The sequence below is a fragment of the Pseudonaja textilis genome, chromosome 9, assembly GCF_049901715.1.
Source record: "Pseudonaja textilis isolate UNSWEBS1 chromosome 9, rPseTex1.2, whole genome shotgun sequence".
NCBI classification, from domain to species: domain Eukaryota; kingdom Metazoa; phylum Chordata; class Lepidosauria; order Squamata; family Elapidae; genus Pseudonaja; species Pseudonaja textilis.
In genome coordinates, this window is record NC_141998.1 from 24659121 (window position 1) to 24685726 (window position 26606).

The 26606-nt window shown below is 44.1% G+C and overlaps 1 protein-coding gene across 1 annotated transcript in view; it reads left to right on the plus strand.

The window, feature by feature from the left end:
* Nucleotides 1-24742, plus strand: part of NECTIN1 (nectin cell adhesion molecule 1) — a 179431-nt gene extending 154689 nt beyond the window's left edge. The window contains exons 6-10 of the mRNA XM_087939170.1: nucleotides 4306-4453; nucleotides 6243-6333; nucleotides 7588-7701; nucleotides 12036-12227; nucleotides 23297-24742. Of these exons, the coding sequence (XP_087795296.1) occupies nucleotides 4306-4453; nucleotides 6243-6333; nucleotides 7588-7701; nucleotides 12036-12182 (500 nt within the window). The 3' untranslated portion in view covers nucleotides 12183-12227; nucleotides 23297-24742. The remainder of the gene's footprint in view (nucleotides 1-4305; nucleotides 4454-6242; nucleotides 6334-7587; nucleotides 7702-12035; nucleotides 12228-23296) is intronic.
* Nucleotides 24743-26606: the final 1864 nt, after the last annotated feature.

Genomic DNA, 26606 nt, shown 5'->3' on the forward strand with positions numbered 1-26606 from the left:
TATCGCCCCAAACATCTGGAAGGCATTAGCTCTCCCTAATCTGGGGCCAGAATCATCAGGTGCCGTATATCTTCAAGCATGAACATTTGAAGGTTGCGGAAAACTCGTTCTTTCAACCCTGCAGGAAATGTCACCCTGGCTCTCATTGAAAGGCAGCGTAAAATGTCGGGATTGGAACCAGAATCCAGCAGATTACAGATAACAGATAATCGGAGTTGGAAGGGACATTGTCGGTCATCTAATCCAACCCCCCACCCAAGCAGGAGACCCTACACCATTTCTGACAAATGGGAGTCCAATCTCTTCTTGAAAGTCTCAAGTGATGACGCTCCCATAACTTCTGAGCACAAGCTGTTCCATTGATCGATTGTTCTCCCTGTCAGAAAGTTTCTCCTTATTTCCAGGTTAAATCTCTCCTTGTTCAGTTTCCATCCATTATTCCTTGTCTGGCCTACAGGCACTTTAGAAAATAGCTTGACCCCTTCCTCCTCTCTGTGGCAGCCCCTCAAATATTGGAAGACTGCTATCATGTCTTCCCTGGTCCGTCTCTTTACTAGACTAGCCAGGCCCAGTTCTTGCAACCATTCCTCATATGTTTTAGCCTCCAGTCCCCTCATCATCCTTGTTGCTCTTCTCTGCATTCTTTCCAGTGTCTCAACATCATTTTTAGAGTGTGTTGACCAAAACTGGACGCAGTACTCTAGGTGTCATCTTACTAAGCCTTTATAGAGTGGTATTAGTACCTCATTTGATCTTGATTGTATCCCTCTGTTAATACAATTTAAGATTGCATTAGCCTTTTTGGTGGCGGCTGCACACTACTGGCTCATATTTAGCTGGTTGTCCACTAAGACTCCAAGATCCCTCTCACAGTTACTGCTATTGAGCCTGGTTTCACCCAGTCTATATGTGTAGCTTTGGTTTTTCTTGCCTAAATGCAAAACTTTACTTTTTCCACTACATTGAATTTCATTTTGTTAGACAGGGCCCAGTGTTCTAGTCTGTCCATCTGGATCTTGAGCCTATCTTCTTGGGTGTCAGCTATTCCTGCCAGCTTAGTATCATCTCCTTGCCACATTTGTTAAGCACATTGCTGAAGTTGTTAAATGAGTCACACAGTCATTAAGCAATTCTGGCTTCCCCGTTGACTTTGATCCCCAGGACACTGTGACCATCAAAATAAGAACCAGTTGCCAAGTGTCCGAATTTTGATCACAAGACCATGGCGACGCGGCAAAGGTCATAACTGCGAAAAGCAGCCATAAGTCACTTTTTTCAGTGCCATTGTATCTTTGAACAGTCACTAACCAACTATTGTAAGTCGAGAACTGTCCGTGCTTGTTTAAGGTTGTTCTTCCATGTCAGCAAGCTGCGAGAATTTGGGTTTCACTCAAGGAAGCCATTTTCTGCCTTTTTGCTTTTTTTTTTTTAATATTATCCAACGTTAGATAAAGACCAACGTCTTTCTTCTTCATCCTTCCTCCACCCTCCTCTTCAGACCATCCTGCATATCCGTTGGGTCGCTTCCCTCCTTCCCCTTCTCCCCTTCTCCTTCCCACCGAGCCCATTCCGCTCCATTTGCAGGTGTTCCGATCGTTTCCCCTTCTTTCTTTCTCCCGCCCCTGTCTTCTGCCTTTCCACTGGCCCCTCCCTTCCCCTCCCCCCCTTCCCCTCCTAATTATCTTTCTCTTTCATCACCACTGGAGCTAGAAGTACAAAGTACCAATTAGCTGGTTTTCAACTTTAATTAGCTTGGAAGGTAGCGCAAATTAAATCCTTTTATCATGTGTTTCAAATCCTTTTCCAGCAAACTCCGTCTTGGCCCCCAGCATCACCTGACTTTCCAGGGGAGGGTGGAAATGGGGGGGAGGAGAAGTTTGGCAACCTTGAGCCAATGGTACCCATTTTCCATGACCAAGCTGGGAAGCTGCCCGTAATCAGCCCCACGGATAGCAAAGAGCAAAGAGCCCTGAGATTCTACACACCCCTCCTTCCTTTTCGATATTTGCGCTGCTTCTATTACCGAGAGGGAACCGATTAGCTTTTTCGAGTGCTAATACTATATAAAACCTTAAGGTCTGAGAAGGTTAAGAGAGAGGCAGAAAGCTACTCTCTGCAACGCTTTCTGGCTGCATCCCCCTTTACTTATTTAAATCTCAACAGCAACCGAAAGCAGAATAAGGTTTCTTCCCCCTAAAGAAAGAAGTTCCCAGAATAAAGCAAGGGCTAAATTTCAGCTCCAAAGCTTAAGGTTTTGATTCTGGAGCTATATTTATTGATCAGCTCCACTTAGGAAGAAATATAATAGCCTGTCTTTCTGTCCCGGCTTCTCAAGAGGGCTCCCTGGAATATGAAATGATTAAAACAATTGCATCCGATAAAATAAAAAAAAGATACAATAACACAGCCGCCGAATGTAAGGAAAGCAGAGGCAGCAGAAAACAAACCATCATCTCTGCAAAATGAAACTCTGGTTTGATGGTGATGATGATGGTGGTGGTGCCATGATTACGGCGTCAAATTATTTGCTTTGGAACTTGGGTTTAAAATTTGATTGAGGCATCAGACTTCTTGGGTGATTGAGATTTTTCCCAAGCTTGCCTTCCTCGGGGAGTTTTGGGGGATAATTACACATGAAATGGGAGAAGCGTGTCTTCCAATATTTGAGGGGCTGCCCCAAAGAAGAGGGAGTCAAGCTATTCTCCAAAGCACCTGAAGGCAGGACAAGAAGCAACGGATGGAAACTAATCAAGGAGAGAAGCAACTTAGAACTAAGGAGGAATTTCCTGACATTGAGAACAACTAATCAGTGGAACAACTTGCCTCCAGAAGTTGTGAATGCTCCAACACTGCAAGTTTTTGAGAAGAGATTGGGCAACCATTTGTCTGAAATGGTCTAGGATATCCTCCTTGAGCAGGGGAGTTGGACTAGAAGACCTCTTAAGTTCCCTTCCAACTCTGTTATTCTTTTATGTGTGCCTTTCTTGGTATCTTGAAAGGAAGGGATGTTCCATGTTTATTTTGGTAGCAAAATGGTGAGATAATCTAAGGAGGACATTGTGAGCCAATTCTATTCAGTAAAAGCGAAATGGGTTGCCTATCACTCCAACAGCTGATCAATCAGGTCCCTAGGAATCTTGCAGGATCCCACTGAATTTTGAATATTACAAGTCTTCCCTGAACCTGGTTTTTGGGGTCCACCAGCACCACACCAGACCTCCCTCTGGCTGGTAGGAGAACGATTGATGCAACTCTCAGCCCCCTTTTCTCCTCCAACCTCACCCCCCCTCCCATCTACTGCAGCCAAGAAAGCTGTGTCATTCCATGATGGAGACCTGGATGGCCCCATCCATCACTGGGCAGGCAGCTCTATTTTGTTGGAAAGACAAAAGAGTCTTGCAGGGCCAGAAATATAAAACAAGTCTGCAAATACAGCAAGGATGACAGTCTGGCGAGATGAAGATGTACAGGTGGCAGGATTAGAGAGGAAAGGATTGAGTAGAAGTGTGTGACTGGTGTGCAAAAATCTTGAGATCCCGGAGGGAAATGTCAACAGCTTGAACAGCCACACAAACAACCAAAGAAGGATTATCTATGGAGATTCTCAGTTGTCCAAGTCATGGTTGTCCCAAAGGTGTTTTTCAAAAGCATCTGGACTTTCTTCTTCTTCTTTTTGCATGAAGATGTTTTACTTCTCATCCAAGAAGCTCCTTCTGTTCCTCAGAACTAAAGAAGCTTCTTGGATGAGAAGTGAAACTTTTTCAAGGGAAAACAACAACAAGCTTTTTGGAAAAGGGACAATCAAAGAAGGAGGGTTTCTGACCCAACTGATGGTCCTTGGACAATACTTGGACATCACCAGGCAAGAAAAATAAGAAGACCCTCTTCCTTCCTTCCTTCCTTCCTTCCTTCCTTCCTTCCTTCCTTCCTTCCTTCCTTCCTTCCTTCCTCCCTCCCTCCCTCCCTCCCTCCCTTCCTTCCTTCCTTCCTTCCCTTAGTAGACTGCAACACTTACATAAGTGAAAATTAAAGCTTGATTGTTCTACTCTTCTTATCATCTGTAGAATATTTAAAAGGAGAAGATAAACAATGAAATTACAAATGTGTGATTAAAAGAAGCATAATTATTTTTACTCACCGTAATAATTCATTATTTCTTCTTCTTCTTCTTCTTCTTCTTCTTCTTCTTCTTCTTCTTCTTCTTCTTCTTCTTCTTCTTCTTCTTCTTCTTCTTCTTCTTCTTCCTCCTCCTTCTCCTCCTCCTCCTCCTCATCTTCCTCTTCCTCTTCCTCATTGTTGTTATAGATAAGCCATTGCCCCAGGGGGGTCTCGGGGGCATTTTGGGAATCCTGGGTGTGGTGATTGCTGCTCTTTTCATTATTGGTGGGGCTGTTACCGTCTGCATCATCTACAAAAGACAGAAGAAGAATCGGTCAGACACTGAAAATGACCTGTGAGTACCACCACCTCCATGTGATATCTATTTTAGTGATCATTCTTTAAGATTATATGATAAGTAACAGTAATTCTACATACTTTTGTATGGGAATTGATGGGATTGAGGACTTAGTTTGGCATTCAAGATGTACTGAACAGGAACAATTCAGGAACTGCAGCAATTCAGGAATGATTTGAATGAGATACCCCGGAACATAAACGAGTGCCAGCATCACCTCTGAGTACTCTTTAAAGCAGCTGCTTCGAGGTTTTATTTTCCAGATTGCATGCAGCTGTCCTCTGAAATGTCAATGTGTTCCTGGGAAAAAGATGCGGCTATTTTAAAAAGTTGCATACAGGGACTATATTCAAAATCCTGTAGGCTCTGACCCACTTTGGAGGGAATGAATCCAGAAGGTCGCAGTTATGCTGAATGGGAGGGAGTTGTCCAAGGTGCTGAAGATCCAACTTGCTGCCCAAGGTCCACAGTGCTTCTTCATACACGAGGATGGAAACTGATAATAATATGTCTTGCTAGGGAGATGCATTTCAGCTTACATGTCTACTTGTCTTGGCTCTTCAGAGACTTGTTAGCAAACTGAAGAGCTGAACATCCTTGTTCCTGAAATGTATTTCTGTCTCTGTATGTCTCTCTCTGTGTCTCTCTCTGTCGCTCCATCTCTTGTTTTGTGCATTACTCTGCCAGTTTATGTCCATTTCGACCACAATTGCATAGCTCCTTCTGAGCCATTTTCACTATAATGTCTTCAGAAATAACCATTCATAAAAAGAAAAAAAAACGGGAGATTTTTTTCCCCCATTTTGAAAAAAAAAAAATTACTAGGTTAGGAATGAAAAGTCAAGCAATCAAACTGAAATTCCATTTCCTGGCAGTGGTTCATTTCCTGTTGGCCATACGTAATGGTTCAAACAGTGATTTGTGCGCTGGGTGAGTACGCTTTTGTTCAAAATTAACTTGGGCAAAAGATATTTTGGCTTGAAGCCAGAATTCCACCCGCTGTCGCAGTTCAAGGAATGGAGGGGGTGAAGTGGGACCTCAACCTTCTTATGCAAGAACCCGTGAGATTTTGGCAATATATGGACAACTTGAAGTAATTTCAAATTTAAATGTCACCAGATTTTATAGTCTTGTAAGATAAGATTGAAACTGTATTGAATGTGGAGTTGGCCAGAGCCTCTCTTGGACATCAAAGTTAGCTGATTGGAATGGTTCGAGTCCCTATCAACTGGCAAATTCAAGATGTTGATTATGACTTCTAAAGCCTTTTGTGGCATGGGTCCAGGCTATCTGAGGAACCCCAATGGGACTGGTCTGCCCCACTTGCTCCAGCAGAAAGGGTATGCTGAGAACCCTGTTGGCCAAAGAACTTCAGAACTTCTCCTGCAGTCCAGGGGAAGAGCCTCTTCTGCTATGCCCCCCCCCCCCCAAAGTGAGATCTTCCCCTCACCCTCTTGGCCTTCTGGGAGGCCTTCAAAATCTGGCTATGCCAAATGGCCTAGGATTCCTATGGGGGCATCCCATTTTGGAAGTAGGAAGTAGATTAGGAAAAGATCTCACCCGTATATTGTATGCGTTGATCCCTTATCTAGTTTTTGCTTAATATTGTTATAATTCTTAAAACTGAATGTTTTGATGTTCTTATCATTTTTACAATGTTTTTATGTTGTTACCAGTCACTCAGGGCCTCTTCACAGTGAGAGGAGCTGCATGTAAATTTAATAAATAAGAGAATAAATAAAAATAAAGTACTGTCTCCTCCAACTGGTCATTTTCCTTCCTACAGAATAGACCTCCCCTCTTCCCAGAAACCTGCTTCTCTGCCCCTCAACCAGAATCAAGACATGAAAAGCCAACTGACTGCAGAGAATATTCAGGTATATCTTCAGCCATGCGTAGGACTTCCCACCAATTTATTGGTTCTATCCCACCCACGGTATATAAGGAATATTTGGATTGGGTAACCCAGCATTTATTTCCCAGCATTGCCTCTTGAACTCAGTACCGTAGCCATTTCTAGCAATGAGTCTCCACATCTGGATATCAACCATGTGGTTGATCACATGGTTAAGACGCTGGTTTGGAGGTTAGCAAGCCTGCGTTCGAAACCCAACTGTTGGCCTGGGGATGGGTTGAGCTCCTGTCCCTGACTCAACTCCTGCTGGGGACGTGAAAGTAGCCCCCAACTGGGCACCCCTAGGGCAACGGCAATGTCACCAGCTAATCCTTTCAACCCAGAAGCATTTCGGTGCTTCGGTGCTTCTGACACAAATGCAAAAATCTGGATATCAATCTAGTTTCAGAGGCCACTCCGAATAAAGGAATTACAAGAGTGAAATGCTTTTCTCATTATGAACAAGTCTCCATTTTCCCCATTATTTACTCCTCAGCCTCACTATTATTTCTGTGACTTAATAGATTTATGGGAAGGTTTCCTGATACCAAGTTGGGCTATTTGTCTCTTTAAATCAATAATAACTTCCCTGGTTAGCCACAGTTCTCCTCTTTTTAATTGTGAAGAATTGAACTGGGGACTCCCGCAGGCAAAGGCATGGGTTCAAGCATGGAATTTTATCTGATCCTAATACCTGGAACAATTTTCTCATCTTCCATAAAGATGAGTTCAGACTTAGCTTTCTTATCTCGCACTGTTCATCTAGGGTCCCTAAAGTTCTTAGACTTTCCTGTTAAGAATAGGTGGTCGCTAAGGTGGTAGCAAAATGTCTATTGAGATTCCTAAAGGGAATGACTGATGGCGTTACCTAGTTTGGTAATTAAATGTCTGTAAGAAAACAACAAAGCTCAGAAAGCACCAGGACCCCATAGTCATTGCCCTCCCCCTCCATCCTCATCCTCCTCTCTGCAAACCCTACTCCCTTCTAGCATTGATGATGTTACCTAGTTTGGGAATGTAACATCTGCAAGAAAACATCCAGGCTCGGACAGCACCAAGGACAGCACCAAGTTCAACCCTAAGCTCTAAATATTCTCATCGACCAGTTAATGCAACAACTTAATTCCCTTTGAGAAATATAGTGTGATGGTCTCTCCATCAAATCCATCTTGGAGAATGGTTTTTCACTTGGGCTAGGACTGATCTTCTTGAACCTTCCCTACTGCCTCAACTGCAGGTTGTGCACCTGGATAACATGAAGGAACAAGAGGAAGAGGTCCAGAAGACATCATCCCAGCCACCCTATTATGACATGGCAGCTACTGAGTCCATTCCCAACACTGACAAGTTGGTAAGGACAAGTTTAGTCTTGATGTCCCTCCATGTCAGTCTTCCTTCTAGGCCATTCGCTTAAAACTAGGCAGGAATCCAGATCCAGGTAAGCAACCACCACAAGGCAAGGTGAATAAAATGTTGGTAACTTCAAGTAAGAACAAATCAGAACCGAGATGGGTGTGGTTCGGCTCTGAGCCTCTAAAATGAGATGGGTCTGTTCCTCTAAAATACTTTATATTCCATCCAGAATCCCTCAGTGCATCTGAATGTCTGATCAACCCTTTGTGGATTTGAGGGAAAATGCCACATGCATAAGGGCTTTGCAGATAATCAAAGAACTTTAGGAACTTCGGCTGAGCTCTTTTGATGATCTTCCAAAGTGATCCTGGGCTCTCAGTTGGGTTGAGACCGAAGGTTTTGATTGGCACGCATCTGTGCCCCAGGCAAGATGGTGACATTGAGGCAGGAAAAGCAGGAGGAGGCTCAGCATGTAAGTCAGCAGAAGCTGTGTTGAGTCTAGGGGCCGAGATGTGAGATCTTTCCTGAAGATAAGGATGAATGTAGAAGATGCAGGTGTTGTGGTTCACCGGCAGCCTGTGCAGACGGCAGAGGAATCAGACAGTGGGGAAGAAAGGGGACAAGTCTGGGAGTCTGGAGAGCACTTGGATGAAGGTCCTGTGTCTGATGCAGAGATGGGGTCAGGACCGTCTGGGAGTGGGGTGCTGCCTTTGGAGCCTTTGGAGTCTGGCATCAGCGAGGCAGAGGACTCAGGGGAGCCTGTTCCCATTGCACATATGCACAGAGCTGCTAGAAGGTGAGAGCAACTGAGACAAAAGGGGTAACTCGGGAGTAAGGCTGGGAGATGACTGCCCCTCACATAAGGTATAAAAGTCAGTCCAAGATTATGAAACCTTTGCAGGAAGCAAAGTCGTTTGCTCTGCTCGGATTAATCCTTGAAGCTCCGTGTAGATTTTGTACTTCCGTTGGGGTTTTTTTTATAGTTCATTTAGCACTTTAGTTGTTGGCAGCAATTCAAAGGAGAGAAAGGTGGGTGCTTATCTCGAGGGACTGTTTGGGTCTCATTACAGGCTAGGAATGAACATAATTCCCAACATTGAAATAAAATAAGAGTTGTTTTAACTAAACATGTGCTTAATTACGGTCTCAGGAAGTGTGGGTCAGAACAGCAGGTGGAGAAAAGAGGGATTCTTACCCCAAGACTAGCGTGGTGGGATACACTACGACATCAACTTTGTCCATTCCAAACCAGATATTGCCTTGGTCATATTTCCCAGGTCATTCTGGAAAAGAAGAGGTAGCCACAATTCTTAATTAGTCTTTCCCCAACAACAAGGTGTCTTCTAGACCCCATTTTTGCCCTCCCTGAGCCTCCATGCACACCGTGTGCATACCTGGGATCCAAAATGGGCCACATGGGGACAGGAGAGGGGAGGGGTGGGCGTGGCCAGCCAAGATTTGGGGGTACTCAGAACTGCATAGAGTCTTAGCTAGGGGCTCTCCTGAACCCCTGTGAACCCACAGCAGCCCATCCCTGCCTGTGGCTCTTTCCTTTCCCACACCCCCTCCCCTCTCTTCCAGTGTAATTCAAACAGCCACCCGCCCACCAACTCAGTCCTCATTCCCCCCAGTGGGGACATTTCCATTTATCTGCTAGCATTTTCAGTCTTGAAAGTGTAATGCAGATAACTCGGGAGGTATATGATTTAAATCAACTGCACTGCAAGATAGGATAGCAATGTAGGGTTTCAAAAAAAAAAAAGAATTAAAAAAAAAGAATTGCAGACAAGCTCCAGAAAGATGCACATTCTTGCAATAAAAGAGAAAGGGGGAAGAAAATGTTCTAAATGACTTTCTTGGCAAAATCATAACTCATTTTCCTCCCTTGGATTGAAAAAAAAAATAGAGGGAATTCAGGGTGGACATTCAGCGTGGACTTTTCTATGTTTTTTTTTTTGTCTCTTTCTTCATGCATTTATTCTTCCCCTCCTCAACTGAGTATGGGTTGTGATGTCCAGTAGTTGGATGGCTTAAAGCTTGCTTTGGAGACAAATGAGTTTATTAATAACCATTAGCCACGATATTGAAGCAAAGTCTGTATATTCAGAGATAATAAATCACTAATGGGAAATATGAAGGATATTTATTTATTATGGCCTTTAGCCTTACAAAGGGTGACCTGGTGGCATCTTCCAATACTTGAAGGGCCATCACAAGGAAGAGGGGGTTGATTTAAAACATATAATACTAGAGTTGGAAGGGACCTTCAAGGTCTTCTAGTCCAACCCCATGCTCAAGAAGGAGGCCCTATATCATTTCAGACAAATAGTTCTCCAGTCTCTCTTTGGAAGTCTTCAGTGATGGAGCATCCACAACTTCTGAAGGCAAGTTATTCCATTGTTTAATTAGTTTAATTTATTCTACCAGAATTGTAGAGATGCTCCATCACTGGTGGCTTTCAAGAAAAGATTGGCCAACCAATTGTCCAAGATGGAATAAGGACTCATGCGCTGGGCAGGGGGCTGGACTAGAAGACCTCCAAGGTCCCTTCCAGCTCTATGATTCTATGATTCTGTGGCTTCAGCCTCTGTTTCCTTTACTTGTTGCTCCAGACAGCTTGACTTCTCTGCTCTTCTCAGTTACCGAGACCTCGACCTGATGAATTTCTACCTTGCCTTTGATCTAGCAAAGCATATGGCCAAACTGGGGCCACCTGTATCATTTGGAAGCAGTGCTGGAACTCAAGGTGGGAGGGGGAAAAGAAATCCTCATTACTTTTCTGCCAGTCACGAATTAGGACAAAAATTTTTATATATGGTGACACCGTTCAGCTAAATCTCACACCATTCCTTTGCTCATCAAGCCATGGAGGAAAAGCATTCAGCCTTGGCATGTAACAAGGAATCAGGGCTCGGATAGGGGACTTGGAGGCAGGCAATTACTGGCCAAATCAGTCCACCTCACAACAGGCTTCAAAGTGAAGCCACAAAATCTCTTTGAATGGCTTCCCCACAGCTGGGCAGTTGCTGCAAATCATTGGAAAGGGAGGGAGGCTTCTGTGCCGAAGTGCCTTCAAAATAATCTCTGCTAGCCGAAAGATTTGGAAGGACCCAGGGGTTAAAAAGGATGCAGGCAGAAGGTTTAATCAAAATAAGAAGGTAGGTTTTTTTTTTTTTTAGAGCGTGCAGCTACGCTGACATCACCCAGACCTGTTTTTTCATGGGAAAGTTGGAGAAAAATGAAGGGTTTTTTTTTTTGGAGGGTGGTGGTTGGTGCATGCAGACTAAAGTTCCTTTTCCTGGTCCGTATGAAATATCTGGTTTGGCGAAAGACAGCCATGGAAAGTTTCTTATTTTCTTCATAGTGATCTCAGAAAATGCTGTATTTTCAGCATTATGCTCTTCCCTAATTTGGGGGCCATGATGGCTCAGCAGTTAAAGACACTGAGCTTGTCCAATGTTAAGCTGGCAGCCCAGGTTTGAGACTGAGCACCACATGATGGGATAAGCTCCCGTTCCTAGCTCCAGCTAGCAGTTCGAAAGCATGCAGATGTGAGTAGTTAAATAGGTACCACTTTGGTATCAGTCTCTGTGCCTTTGGCATATAACCATGCTGGCCACATGACCACGGAAGTGTCCTCAGGCAACGCTGACTCCCTTTGATCTAGAAACGGAGATGAGCCCCATGGCCTAAAGTCAGACATGACTGGACAGGGACACCTTTACCTTTCTCTTTCCTAAATGGGTGTTTTCTGGATAGCCTGGGTTTGAAATCTCCCGAGTTCTTTCTTTCATGCTCTCTTGCTACGGTTTCCTCCTTGATTTTGTCACAGGTATGGATCGATCGAGCTTTAGTGTTTCCCTCTTGGATGACTTGGGAATAAGCAAGCCAGCTGAGAAAAGATTTGACTGCCAAACACCCATATGAATGTTTCCAGGTAGTCAGAAAAGCAGACAAAAACAACTTCCAAAAGATTGCAAAGCCACTTGTACATGAGAAAGATTCTGACTCATTAATTGTGCTTCTCGGAGGTTCAAATCTTTGGAGCAATGTTTCTTTTGTTTTGATCTTTTTCTCACTGTCGTTCTTCACTTCCCTTTCTGTCTTAATTCTCCCAATTGACTGTCTTCTTTTCCTGTCTTCCTTTCCTCCTTCTCTTGGCATGATCCCCTGGTGTCTTGTGTGGCTACGTCCTTCCACCTCCACATCTCTTCACACCACACTTCTCTCCACTTCCTTCCTTCCTTCCTTCCTTCCTTCCTTCCTTCCTTCCTTCCTTCCTTCCTTCCTTCCTTCCTTCCTTCCATCCTGTCCATCCATCATGTTCTTCAGACCACAGGCAACAACAAGGATTCCAACATCCAATACGCAGAGCTGGACACTTCCGTTCTGACAACATCATCAGCGAGTCACACAACCTCCGTTCCTGCTGGTGGAGATCTGGTTGAATACGCAACCATCCAGGCTAATGTATGCTAGCACATCACACTGTCAGCCTTTCTCCCTTTGGATGCGGTCCTCAAGGTATGTACAACAACTCCTCCCTTCCCTACAGCACAATGTTGGGTGATGTTCTTCTTGTCTCTTGAGGTGTCCCCTTCCTCCATCCCTTCTTTTTCCTGCCAGGGATGTGGAGGATCCTAGTAATTTGATAGTTTCAAATTACCTTTGAATTGTCAGCACAAAGCAAGCAAGAGCAGACCATAGATTTATTTTCTGCTTTACGCAGGTAGTAACTTGCTTTCATTTGTACAATGGAGAAGAAGAGGACAGCAAGTGGCTCAGTGGCTAAGACACTAAGCTTGTCGATCAGAAAGGTCAGCAGTTCGGCGGTTCGAATCCCTAGCGCCATGACACGGAGTGAGCTCCCGTTACTTGTCCCAGCTTCTGCCAACCTAGCAGTTCAAAAGCATGTAAAAAATGCAAGTAGAAAAATAGGGACCCCTTTGGTGGGAAGGTAACAGCGTTCCGTGCGCCTGAGGAGCCAGAAATGACTAGCAAGTGTGTGTGAGGGGAACCATTACCTTTACCTAATTTGCCTTCATTTGTACAATGGAGAAGAGGAAAAACAAGGAGAACAGCAAGTGGCTCAGTGGCTAAGATGTTGAACTTGTCGATCTGAAAGGTTGGCAGTTCGGCGGTTCAAATCCCTAGCACCACGTAATGGAGTGAGTTCCCTTGACTTGTCCCAGCTTCTGCCAAGCTGGCAGTTCGAAAGCATGTAAAAAATGCAAGTAGAAAAATAGAGACCACTTTGGTGGGAAGGGAACAGTGGCTCCGTTGGCTGCAAAGGAAACTGGGGAAGGGCAGAGTCAGGCTAGGCAGAGCAGGGAAGAGGTAGAACAAGGGAGAAGGGATTCAGAGGAATTTATTACCTTATCTTGCTTTGTTGGATTTATAGTTTAAGGTTTTTGTTTACACCATTTTGGATTGGGATATCTGCAGACAAAGGCTGTTGCAGGTTTCTGGGAAAGTTTTTCTCCAGACCGGAAGGTAATCAGCTCATTGAGGGCAAAGTTGGAGCTAATAAAGGGACCCATACTTATTATCTGGCTGGGTTGCCTTTGTGCCAGCTCATCACAAGATTCTGCTTCGACATGACTTGGAGACCTAGATATTTGGTTTTTCTTGCACTTAGCAGGACATCAAGCTCTGAATGAGGACATCTCAGGAACTTATAGGGGCTTTGATGTTCTCCTGAGCAGTGAGGTTGCATAGCTCACTTTAAACCTGGGGTACTTAGCCAGATCTTGAATGTATGTCCTTTCACTCAGATGAGCAAGATGGATGGCACTCCGTCAGTCCACAGCAGGGAAACGGGAGAATGTCCGAAGGAAGACAAAGGAATGTATTGTGTTCATTGCAAATCGAGCTGGAGAATTTGGTTGATTTTCTCGGGTAATTATAAAAGACCTTTTGAGTGATTGAAAAGGTGCTCGTGATTAATCAAGCAGATTAATCAGGCACACGTACACACATTTTCACACACAGAGAAGAATGTGTGGTGGTTAATAGGGCACTATCTTCAAAGAAACATTCTGGTTTGGAAGAGAAATGGGGGCACAATTCCCAGAGGTAGCAGCAAATAAATGTGCTGTCCCAACTTTTTAAAGATGTATTATTAAATTTACTGACCTCCCATCTTATTGCAAGATCACCCTGAATGATTTACAATATTAAAAAGACAGGTTTTTAACAGAATCTACCCACAATGCAAACTAAGTAAGACAAAGAGATAAATGCTCGACCCTAACGAATGAATACATAAATTAAAACATCTGGAAGGTGCCAAGCCAAGCTGGTTGGTGGATCTTAGGTGAACCCCAAATTCTCTTGTGCTTCCCACAAAGGGCTTTGGCTAACCCAGCATTGGCTGCTTTCAGACAGATGGACTCCAACTCCCAGAAATCCCCAGCCAGCAAATGGCCCTGGGGACTTTGAGAAGGCCAACATTGGAGGTGAGTTCACCCATCGGAAGATACCCTTTTGGGATTCTCCACGCCCCAATGCAGCCTTTCTTTCTTCTGTCAACTAGCATTGTCCCCACCTCCCTAAGTGAAGTGAACACTCTCTACAAATGGGGAGGGGAGCCTTCCTTTCCTGGTACCCCTCCAATCCAGTGGTGGGATTCAAAAATTTTTACTACCGGTTCTATGAGCATGGCTTGGTGGGCGTGGCAGGGGAAGGATACTGCAAAAGCCCCCTTCCCTCCCCACCCCACTAACCTGCTTTCCAGCTCTGTTCACCTGTTCAGGACAACCAAAGAAGACCCAGCCAATCAACTGGGACTCAATGGGAGGCAGGGAAGAGATGGGGTTGGCGGGGCCAGTCAAAGGTTGTATTGGCCGGTTCTCTAAACTACTCAAAATTTCCGCTACTGGTTCTCCAAAACCAGTCAGAACCTGCTGAATACCACCTCTGCCCTAATCCTTTCTCCATCCTCACTGCATTTTTTTTCCCTTCCGTTGGGAATTTGTCCTTCATGAAGTTGATAAGATCTTCTTAATCTATCTTGGGAGGTCTTATTTTATTTTTTTAAAATGATTGCGGTTGTTTATCATCTTCTTCATCATCAGAGAGGGATGATTTATTATGATGATTATCCACGAAAGGATGCTAATCCTGCCAAATCCTCATTCCAGAAAATCTCCCAGCTTCTCTGAAAATAAAGCCTGTCAGATGACACTTTGAAAATGTAATCTAGTTGCAGCAAGATTTCTGAACGGAGGCACGATTTTGCAGAAACTTGATTTTACTTCTTCTTTTTATTTATTCCTCCTGCCTGCCTTTCCCTGGAGGGTTTTTCAGCCTTGTGAATTGTAGAGATTTTAGACACCCGAAGGAGTGGCGGAGAGCATGATAGATGTTCGGAGAAGATGAGAATGGCTGGAGAAGGCATACAGGAAGTCCCCGACTTACAACCCAATCGAGCCCCCAAATTCTGTGGTTCAGGGAGACATTTGTTAAGTTGTACAACTTTTCTTGCCTCGGCTGTGAAGTGAACCACCACAGTCGATCAGTTAATAACCCAGTCATTAAATGAATCTGGATTCCCCTCTAACTTCACATTGTGACCTCGGTGTCAGTGTTCCAACTAACAAACTCCAACCCAATAAACTCCGAGGCAAGCATTTTTTCAGCGTTCCATTTTATTAGAGCTGTCATATTGGCACATTTGGAAAAACCCGAATCTGAGAGTTCTGGATTTTCTCTTCCCAATAGAAATTCAAAGATCGCTCCCCTGCACCCACCAGTCCATCACATGGTCCAATCAAAATTCATCCCAACTGGAGACATTCCTCTACACCAGGAGTCAGCAACCCATGGCTCTGGAGCCACATGTGCCTCTTTCATCCCTCTGCTGTGGCTGCCTGTCTCTCAAAATATGCATCACAACTGCCAATGTGTGACACCTGCCAGCATGGGATTTATTGAGCTTTTTGACCCCCAGTAGGCTAACCATGGATAAATCCAAGAAAAGAAAAGTTTCAGAAGGAAACAGAATCTTTAATTCAGCTACACATGCGAGTTTTGTGACCGCTTAAGAAATAGTCAGGCACGGGAAGGGTTTTTGTGGCTCCTGGTGTTTTCTTTTCTGTGGGAAACAGGTCCAAATGGCTCTTTGAGTGTTTAAGGTTGCTGACCCCTGCTCTAGACACTTCTCTCCAGGTGCAGGGCAACATGTCCTTGACTTCTAAGAAAGAATGTTGTTGAGTCTAAACTTCCACCTCTATGTGGTCCCAAATTCCCAGGCACTAAAATGTGGCAGCCTCGAAGCTTCTAAGTAAAATATGGCTTCCAAAGCTGACACTTGGGACACAGCAATAGTCATAAATATGAACCAGTGGCCCAGTGTCTGAATTTTGGATCATGTGAACATGAGGACTCTGCAAAGGTCGTAACTGTGAAAAATGCCCATAAGACACATTTCTCAGTGCCATTGTCAATTTGAACAGCCGCTAAATGAACTGCTGCAAGTTGAGGATTACCTGTACTTTGCTGATCACTTCCTTAGTGTGACTTTAGTTAAAATAAGCTTTTGTTAAGGGATTATGGAAGGGTAGGATCCAATGCTAGCCTGCTCTTCAGCGATGGATGACATTGGATAAATCGATCCAGAAAGAAAACTCCACAACCCAAAATTCTCTTGGGCTAGAAACCAGGTGACCTGCTCTGGTAACCAATCACATACAGCTCCTTGCTATACAGGTAATCCTTGACTTACAATCACAATTCAGACATTGGTAAGCAAACCGGCTGTTCAGGGAGCTGAACTCAATTTTATGAGGTGTTTTTTGGGGGGCCATGTTTGTTAAGTGAATCATTGGAATTGCTACATGAATCCTGTGGTTGTTAGGTGAATCAGGCTTCCCCCATTGATTGTGTTTGTTGGATGTTGGCTGGGAAGGTTCCAAAATGGCGATCACAAGATGCCGGGATACTGCAACCATCATAAGTGTATGCCAGTTGCCTGTTGTGGTTTGCCATCAGCATTACTAGTTTCTTATCCTGTTTCCCCAAAAATATGACCTACCCTGAAAGCAAGTCCTAGCTTGAGTTTTACACATGCTCCCAATATAAGCTCTACCCTCAATATAAGCCCCAATTAAGACCCTACTCACTCCAGAGTGCATCGGTAAAAATTAAGCTACTGTGGGGATGGAGGAGGGGTGGACCTGCCCTACTTCTTACCTTTGGACAGTTGTAGCCAGGCCTCACACGCCCCGACACCTGCCTTAGCAGCCCATTTCTTCTGCAGCTGGCAAGGCTTTCCGGAAGGCCTCTGTAGCTGATAACAAAGCTCCAAATTGATCCAGACTTATCAGCTGTTGCTGGCAGTGAAAAGGAGAGACTAGTTTCACAGTGTTAATAGTATTAAGTATTATTAAGCCTTAATTAGCTTTAATGCTTGGCGTTTTTGTTGATGTTGAAATTTCTTAGTCAAATAAATTTGACAAGTGTTCTTTCTCTTTCTTGCTGCTTCTATCCCAAAGGTGCTTTCTTTCAAAAGGCAACTGGACTTTCTTGTCTTGCTAGAAGATCTTTTGCTTCTCATCCGAGAAGCTTCTTCTGTCCTGGCTGAGTGGTGGAGAATGGAAGGATTTGCAATCCTCTGGTTGTTAACTCTCTTTCTGAGAGTTTTTATTTTGCTTTTAAGTTAAGGAGGGGCAACTGCAGCCCCTTGACAACTGTGGACTTCAACTCCCCAAATTCCTCAGCCGGCATGGTTAGCTCAGGAATTCTGGGAGTTGAAGTTCACAGGTCACAAAGGGGCCATAATTGCCCACCCCTGTCCTAATTCTATCCTTGAAAGGGGGAAGAGAATTCTGCAAAGAATTTTGGGGTTCTCTTGTACTTATTTGAGAGCAAAGGGTATGCATCAAACTCAATTTCATTGACACAGGGGTGTCAAACTCGATTTCATTGAGGGCCACATCAGGGTTGTGTTTGATCTTGGGGGGCTGGGTGGGCATGGCCAGCTCAGCGTCACTTGTGTTGGGGGTGCCTATGGTGGCCCGAGCTCCGTTTTTGCTGGCAGAGGGCTGCAGGAGGTTATAATATATGAGCTCCATTTTTGCTGGCACCTCCGGTCAGTCCTTCGCTGTTACCAGGGCGGCCACACAGACCAGATCTCAGCACCCCACGGGCTGGATACAGCCTGCAGGCTTTGAGTTTGACACCCCTGACCTAACATAAGAAGGTCTTTTAAAATGAAAGCCACCAATCCACTAAGAACACACCTACAACTTTTGACATCCCATTTGAAACAGTAATAGAAGAGATAATTGGGTCTTTATATGAAATAAAGATCATAAGGGAAGAAAATGAGGGGAAAAAGAGAGATTGGTGCCCATTAAATTTAATTATCCCATTACCTGTAAGTTAAGTTCAAATTTTGTTGGCTGGTGAATGAGACCACTGGAACTTCAGTTGGCAGTTATTATTAATAAATGTAGAATCATCTCTTTTTTTCTTTCTTGTCTCTACTTCTTGGACATGAACTGGCGTCCCCTTCAGCAAGCAGGCTGGATTGGGAAAATGGAAAAAAAAAAAACCAGATGGCAAGAGACTGAGACTAATTCTAAGCACTCCCAGTCCAGTGGTTACAGCTTGGAGCAGAGAACTTAAATGATCAGAGACACTCGTTTTTGCACTTGTCTTTGATGGCCAATTAGTTATGGTCAACACAGTTAAAGAGAAGGTCAGGTCTCTTGCACTTCCAAAGAAATATCTCCTCCCCTTCTTCCTCTGTTTTACCTCCTTGGTGCTTATTTCCTCAACTTGAGACTCTGTAAGGTAAAGGTTCCCCTAGCACATCTGTGCTAGTCATTTCTGGCTCTAGAGGGCGGTGTTTATCTCTGGTACCAAGCCGAAGAGCCAGCGCTGTCCGAAGACGTTTCCATGGTCACGTGGCCGGCATGACTAAACACCGAAGGTGCACAGAATGTTGTTCCCTTCCCACCAAAGGGGTCCCTATTTTTCTACTTGCATTTTTACCTGCTTTCGAACTGCTAGGTTGGCAGAAGCTGGGACAAGGAATGGGAGCTCACTCCGTTAGGTGGCGCTAGGGGATTCGAACCACCAAACTGCCAACCTTTCTGATCGACAAGCTCAGTATCTTAGCCACTGAGCCACCACGTCCCTTGAGACTCTGCAGGAGTGCAGTATTTGATTCCAACTCCTGTATTTCAACTCCAGCCAGTGTAGATTATCAGTTGAAGCCGCATCATGCACAAGCAACCAGAACCACTTGGGAATAAGCCCAGGTAGATACAGTGGTGCCTCCGTACTTGTTGTTAATTGGTTCTGGGAGGGATGATGAGTACCAAACAAACCATATGACCTGTAACATGACCCAGCTGGAAAGGGTAGCCAGTCACGGGGTAGCCAACACTGACAGATTCTAGCTTATGTGTTGAGTATCAAACAAACGATGAGTACCAGGACAAAATGTTTGCATCAGATTGGGTCAAGAACCAAATTCCACAAGTTTTAAAGCAGTCGAGTAGTGAGGTATGATTGTATTTTATTGTCAATCACCTGTATTACAAGAATCTTGCCAGACTGTTCCCTTAGCAAATGGCAGATATAGGCTTAAGGGTTTGGCCTCGGGTTCACACTCTCCAGAAAGGATTCTAAATTGGAATGTCTCTTGAATTCCTCTAGAGGAGGTTTTTTTTTTTCACTTCAATTGGTGGGTCCACAAAATAATAGGTTGGTTGATGCTCAGCTCTTCTGAATATCACCTGCTTGGAGGAATCTTTGAAATAGTGACCTGGAAGCCAACATAGTTTCTGTTGGAGGAGATATTTATGAGCATGTGATGGGTTTGGACTTGTTTGGACTTTGGACAGTCAAGACAACTCTCCCCCTCTGTTATTTCTGTAGACTTCTTTCAGAAGCTCCCAAAATCTGATTTAAAGTTTTTAAAACATGAGTGCTGAATAGAAACGGCTTTGCACACCCCATTAGATGCACTCCTGTCTTATTTCAGCATAAATAACCAATGCAGCAGATTGTAGAAGAGATAAAATGGTGTCAGGTTATTTGTAGCCATGATTACCTTTTGGGGTAAAATCAATACAAAACATGGCATAATGTTGGGCATTCTGCTACTCAGACAGTTCTTGCTAGGTTATTTTTCTTTCTTTCTTTCTAAAATAACATTTCTTGGTTAATGTTAGGAGGTGTTCAGACCCAATTAATTTGCCCCCTTCCAAATGTAAGACTTACAGCTAAGACTCTTAAGTGCTATTTTGCTACCTAGGAGAAGGTGGCTTCACAGCATTCATAGGTTGAATTTTCAGCCTCCAAGCTTGCAAGTTTTAAATGCAAGTTTTAAGACCATGCTGAAGGAGAGAATCATCCTGATTTCTAATCACCTGGAACCTCCATGATTGATGTTCAACATGGTCTATCGACTTCATTCTTCTAAGGACATTGAATAGCAAATCCTGTCTGTATGTATGACAGCAGTTGGGTTCTCAAATGCACCAAAACCCGGTGGAAGACATCTGCAGATAACAAACTCAGCATGAAAAATTAATCCTCTGTGTGACAAAACAACTTACCAACCAATATTTCGCATGACTGCGACTGGCGATGAGGTTTGCCACTTTCTGTCATTTAATTGCTGGTTTCTGGCCAAAACAATAACAACCATGCTCACTGGGAAAAATGGATTAACTTAATGACTGCCATATTCACTTAACAACCATGTTAGAGCCCTGGAGGCACCGTGGTTAGAATGCCAGTATTGCAGGCTAATTCTGCCCACAGTCTGGACTTCGATCTTGATGGGGCTCGAGGCTGACTCAGCCTTCCCTCCTTCCCTGGTTGGTAAAATTGTTGGGGGCAATAGGCTGACTCTAGAAACTGCTTAGAGAGTGCTGTAAAGAGTGCTGTAAAGACATTTTGGGGGCCAGGGACTGATTCCATGGAGAGAGGCCTTTCTGTGGACCAATAGGAGTGTGGTTTCACACGCCACCTGCATCCTGCATGTACACGGATGGGGCTTCACTTGCTTGCACAGCCCGGTTTCTGGCATGATGTGGACTGGTGCTGATCCATGGACCGAGAAGACAGTGGACTGGTGTGCAGCATATAAGTGGTATATAAGTCTATGTGCTATTTGCAATGGCTATGGTTTTTTTTTTAAAAAGGACACGGTGGCTCAGCAGCTAAGACGCTGAGCTTGTCGATCAGAAAGGTCGGCAGTTCAGCAGTTCAAATCCCTAGCGTTGCATAACGGAGTGAGCTCCTGTTACTTGTCCCAGCTTCTGCCAACCTAGCAGTTCGAAAGCATGTAAAAATGCAAGTAGGAAAATAGGGACCATTTTGGTGGGAAGGGAACAGCATTCCATGCGCCTTTGGCATTTAATCATGCCGGCCACATGACCATGGAGACGTCTTCGGACAGCGCTGGCTCTTCAGCTTTGTAACAGAGATGAGCAGCGCCCCCTAGAGCCAGAAATGACTAGGGTGTATGTGTGAGGGAAACCTTTATCTTTTAGCTATGTTTAAAAAATGATCAAAACTTTGAATCTGGTCACGTGGTGCCTCGACTTATAACTGCAATGACTTACGGCTGTAATTCTGGGTTGAATTACAGTTGCTAATTGAGGATTATCTGTAATCTGGAATGCATACAAGTTTATTTAATTTTTCCTGTATCTACTGCCGGTGCAGGGAAAGGAATATCAATTCACACTCATTATACAGAGCAACCTCCCCACTTTTGATTTCTTCCAAAATTGATCTCCTGATAAGCTATTTAAGGATCCAACTTGCACCCCTCCCCCAACTTGACCCCCCCAACCTGTATTATTTTTACCATATTTTATCCCAAAATAGGCCTCTCTCTCTCTCTCTTTCTCTCCCTCCTTCTCTCTCTTTCTCTCCCTCCTTCCCTCTCTCTCTCCTCCTCCCTCCCTCTCTCTCTTGCTTTCCCTCTTCCTTCCTCTCTCACCCTTCCTTCCTTCCTCCCTCCCTCCTTCCCTCCCTCCCTCTCCCTCTTCCTCTCCCCCTCCCTCCCTCCCTCCCTCCCCCCTCTCTCACACTCTCTCAAAAGCCCCAACGAGTTCCTGCATTCGCTTGACTTAGCATGACCATCAATAAATCAAGAATGACATTTTGTTGCTCAGAAGGTGGACTTTGCTTTTTTTTTTTAATCACCCTCCTCAAAGAAAATCATCACAGAACATTTAGTTTGGAACTGGGCTATACATGTAGGCAGTTCTCCAAGGATTTTCCATTCTTTTCGCTGCTCCTCTGGGTTTTCCCCACAAAAGAAAAGGGAATTGAAGATTTTAATGGCAGGCAAAGCCTTGGGAGAAACTTCTAAAGTGTTCAGAATAGGTGTAATATTCAGTCAACAAGGTTAACCAGTTTGGGTTAAGCAGCCAATATGCTAAAATTGTTGAATGTCATCATTTGATTGGGTTTCTTTGTTGTTTAGTGTGGTGTGTGAATCCAGTCCTCTTTGTTGAATTACAATTCAGTATACGGCAGTATTCTCACAACCTGTTTAACTCACCCCAAAGACATTAACCCTGATATGGTTCCAACATCAATCAGTCCCATAAACTAGGTCAAAAAGTCCCCATTTTGGAACACCAAGTCCCCCTCTGTTTTTCCAGGAACTTTCTAGTACCATTCCTCTATGAATGGTGCCACTTTTTAATCTCAACAAATTTGCCTGTTGCACAATTGAACAATGGATAGACTCGATTCCCCACACTATGACTGGTTTAATATCTGTTCTTGGCTAAAAGCTACCCACCCACCCACCCCCCGCGGGTGGAAATTAGTAGAATAGCTCTATAACCCCTGTTTGTATTTCCATAACAGCCTAATTGAGGGTTTATGTCAATGAGCATATTGTGTGAACAGGATAAACATCATTCTGCTAGCTAGACACTAATGGGAATCAATGTAGAGATTGTAGCATTTGTTGAATGGATTATATTCAACAAACTCCAAGTAAATTTTAGAAGGAGGCTAGAAACCTGAAAATGTAAGGCTTGATAGACATATTTTGACTTCTTCGGGGATAAAGAGAATCTTTCGACTTCCGCTTGATTTGCAACAAAGCATTTGTAGAAAATATTTTTCTCTTCCTTTCACTGTGCTTCTTGTTCTCCAGTCCTCATTTGTTCTCCTTTCATTTGGCAGAATTGTGGAGGGTCTTGCTTAAACTGGAGTTTCCCAACCCTGGCAAATTGAAGATGAGTGGACTTCAACTCCCAGAATTCCCCAGTGAAGCATGGACATTCATGTTGTTCTCCCCAGGTCTACTTAGTCTGTTTAAATCAGTATTTCCCAACCTTAATAATTTTAAGATGAGTAGACTTCAGCTTCAAGCATACTAGCTTGGGAATTCTGGGATTCAAAGTCCAGAAGTCTCCAAGTTTCCAAGGTTGGATACTCCTGCTGTACAGTTTTTGGAGAAGGGACTTCTGTCACATAGATTTCACATAATAGTAAGTCTACTCTCGTATGGTGGCCTCTTCCATTGTCTGAAGCAAGTTTGCAGCGATCCTGTTAAATCTTTAAATCCAATTAAATCCTCTGCTTCTTCTTCTTCCCTGCAGAACTTCAACAAGTGTCACTTAGAGATACCAGATGCAGGTGGTGATCTAACCCCTCATTCTTCTCACCACAACCAGCGCCTGCCAAAAAGTATCTTCCGTCTTTAGTCCCTTGTCTTACTTCCCAGAAGATCTCTACTTGTCCCACGTCCTTCTGCCATCCAATGCCAGGTTCCGGGTGCCCCCAAGAACCCTACGTGCGAACAGACACAACCAAGCGGAAGAGAAGAAGGGGAGGGAAACCTTGACGTGTCTTCAACATTCATGCGTCCATCAAAACCTGGGTCCCTTCCCTAACCCTCCACAGCCAGTAGGGACTTGATCCGGGTGTGTCTGTGTGTCTGTTGAGTATGAGTGAACCATCGTGACTGCCAACTTCCTTTCTGTCTCTTTTTTTTTTCCCCTTCCCCACTTTTGTTGTTGTTGAAAAGTATTGGTGCGTCAGTATTTTTGCATCGTTAGATTAAGGCTGCGATCCTGAACCTATCTGCTAGGCCACGCATCCCATGGAACCCAATGGGAATATTTGCAAGCAAAGGATCTGGGGCCACTCAGCATGTCACTGCCTTCTTTCCCTTTTTTGTAATCTTTTTTTTAACGAAGCCGTCCTTAATTTTCACCCCCTTTTTAATTCCTGTCCTTTCTAATAGTTGACCCCACCCCCACACAGTAAGTCGTTGCTTCCCAACTGATGTTGTGCATCTCGGTATCTGTGCCACCGCACTTCCCTAGTGGAAAATGCCAGGTTTCTTTTTTCTTACCCCCGGCCCCACGTGTTCATGCTCTGCTTACGCGATTTGCACTATGGTGAAATTTCAAGTTTAGCACAGCGTTTGCTCCCACCCCACATGAGACTCTGAATCTTGTCGTTCCTTCCAAATGCAACCTTGACCGATCTGTGAAGATGGTTTTGTTTTTGTTTTTATTTGTTTATTTTTTGAGCACAGGGGCCTGGACTGGAGGTTTCAACCGTCTCATTCATCATCTCTGGAAATCAGATCCTTGTTCCATTTTCCTTGTTGTTTGTTCCATTTGGAAGAACAAGGCACTTTCTCTGGGATGGGGATGGAGACAAGGATGTTTTCAAAGAAAACTCCGGTGAATACCCAGGCTCAAAAACGTGCTCCGTTTCCCTTGTCTATATCCCCTGATCATTGCTCTTTCTGCTTACAAGTCATTCAAGCCAGAGATTGTGCAATGGGAACATGGAATAGAAGTGTGGGTGCATTCAGACAACCAGGAAGGAAGGAAGGAAGGAAGGAAGGAAGGAAGGAAGGAAGGAAGGAAGGAAGGAAGGAAGGAAAGAAAGAAAGAAAGAAAGAAAGAAAGAAAGAAAGAAAGAAAGAAAGAAAGAAAGAAGAAAAAGAGGAGGAGGAGGGAGGGAGGATAGAAGAAGACAAGAAGAAAAAGAGGAGGAGGCAGGAAGGAAGAAAGGAAGGAAGGAAGGAAAGAAGGAAGGAAAGAAAGAAAGAAAGAAAAGAAGAAGAAAAAGAAGAAAAAGAGGAGGAGGAGAGAGGGAGGATAGAAGAAGACAAGAAGAAAAAGAGGAGGCAGGAAGGAAGGAAGGAAGGAAGGAAGGAAGGAAGGAAGGAAGGAAGGAAGGAAGGAAGGAAGGAAGGAAAGAAAAGAAGAAGAAAAAGAGGAGGAGGAGGGAGGGAGGATATAAGAAGACAAGAAGAAAAAGAGGAGGAGGCAGGAAGGAAGGAAGGAAGGAAGGAAGGAAGGAAGGAAGGAAGGAAGGAAGGAAGGAAGGAAGGAAGGAAGGAAGGAAGGAAGGAAAGAAAAAGAAAAAGGGGGGATTTTATTGTTCAGGCTAAAAAAAAAGTTGATCAACTAAATTTTGCTATGCATGTCCTGCATTGAAGAGTACTTTCAGATGCCCCTTGCTCTTAACAAAGGATGAAAGCCAACCTAGATCAGGCCTTTGAAAACAATTGTTTTGATTGCTTCTTTAAAGAATGTCCATAGTGTTTTGCACATTTAAGAGAGTTGCCATGTGAATGGATTATGATCATGCATAACCTCAAAAAGTTGTCGTTATGGGAGTTTCTATCTTCCCTCCCCGTTTTACCTATGTATAACAGCAACCATTTGGTATAGTGGTGAAGGCACCAGCCTAGAAACTGGGAGACCATGAATTCTAGTCGTGAAGCCCTTGAGCCAGTCCCTTTCTCTCAGCCCTAGGAAAGAGACAATGGCGAACCATTCCTGAAAAATCTTGTCTAGGAAAGGTCAGATATTTTTTCCAGATAGTCTCTGAGAATCAGACATGATTGAAAAGGAAGGGGAAAAACTGGATTGTAGATAAAATGGGAAAGGAGATAGAATTCCTGAAAAACACAAAATATGATTAATATGAGGCAATACAGAAGGAACAAGGAATTGGTAGGGCTATGTAAGCAGATGTTATATGCTAAAGATAAAGCTATCCTTGCTGTTGATAAGGGGAGCTGTCTATCGATCAGTGTTTCCCAACCTTGGCGACTAGAAGAAGTGTCCGCTTCTTCGTTGGCTGGGGGAATTCTGGTTGAAAGTTGAAGTCCACCCCTCTTCAAGTTGTCAAGGTTGAGAAGCACTAGTCTACAGCCTTCTGCCAATGACCCACGGAGACCCTGGGAGAAAACACAGTCCTTTAACCTGCCATTACGAGCCATGATTCAGGAATCTAGCGATTGAGTTACTAACAATACGGAGAAGATCCACTGGAGGAACCCTACGGTGGAAGCTAAGTTTAATATTTATTTTTGTACCTTGTGTTGGAGAAGGCTAAATATTGTTTGATGCACTCTGGATCCCAGTGGATTTCCATGCACTTTGGATGTCAACTCAACATGGGTTTCCCCTCTCCCAACCCCTCCCCCCATGCCCTCTTAAAGCTTAACGTTACCATTTCAGCATTTGCTCACAAATACTAAGCTGTCTTCACACTACCTCAAGCCATTTCCTAGAAGCTGAACAAAACAACCGTCTGCAGAGCCCTGATGACAAAGTACCCCCGAAAGCAAGATGGCAGCCCTCCCTCACAACCCATAGCTACTACCACTCTTGCCAACGTCAAATTTAGAACATGGTTGCCTCAAACATGATGTCACCTCTTGCCTGAAAGAGCTGCCAGAAGAAAATGCTGATATCACAATAAATGGTGCTGTTGGTTTCTCCGTTCCCACTTCAACAGGTCCAGCTGTTTTCTCCAAAGCAAAGGGAACAATGTCTAAGCCTGGTTAACACACTTATTATTGATACTGAGATCTATGTTGGCCAGGGCATGGAATGTTATATGGGGAGGGGGAAGAGGGTTATGATAACATGTTAG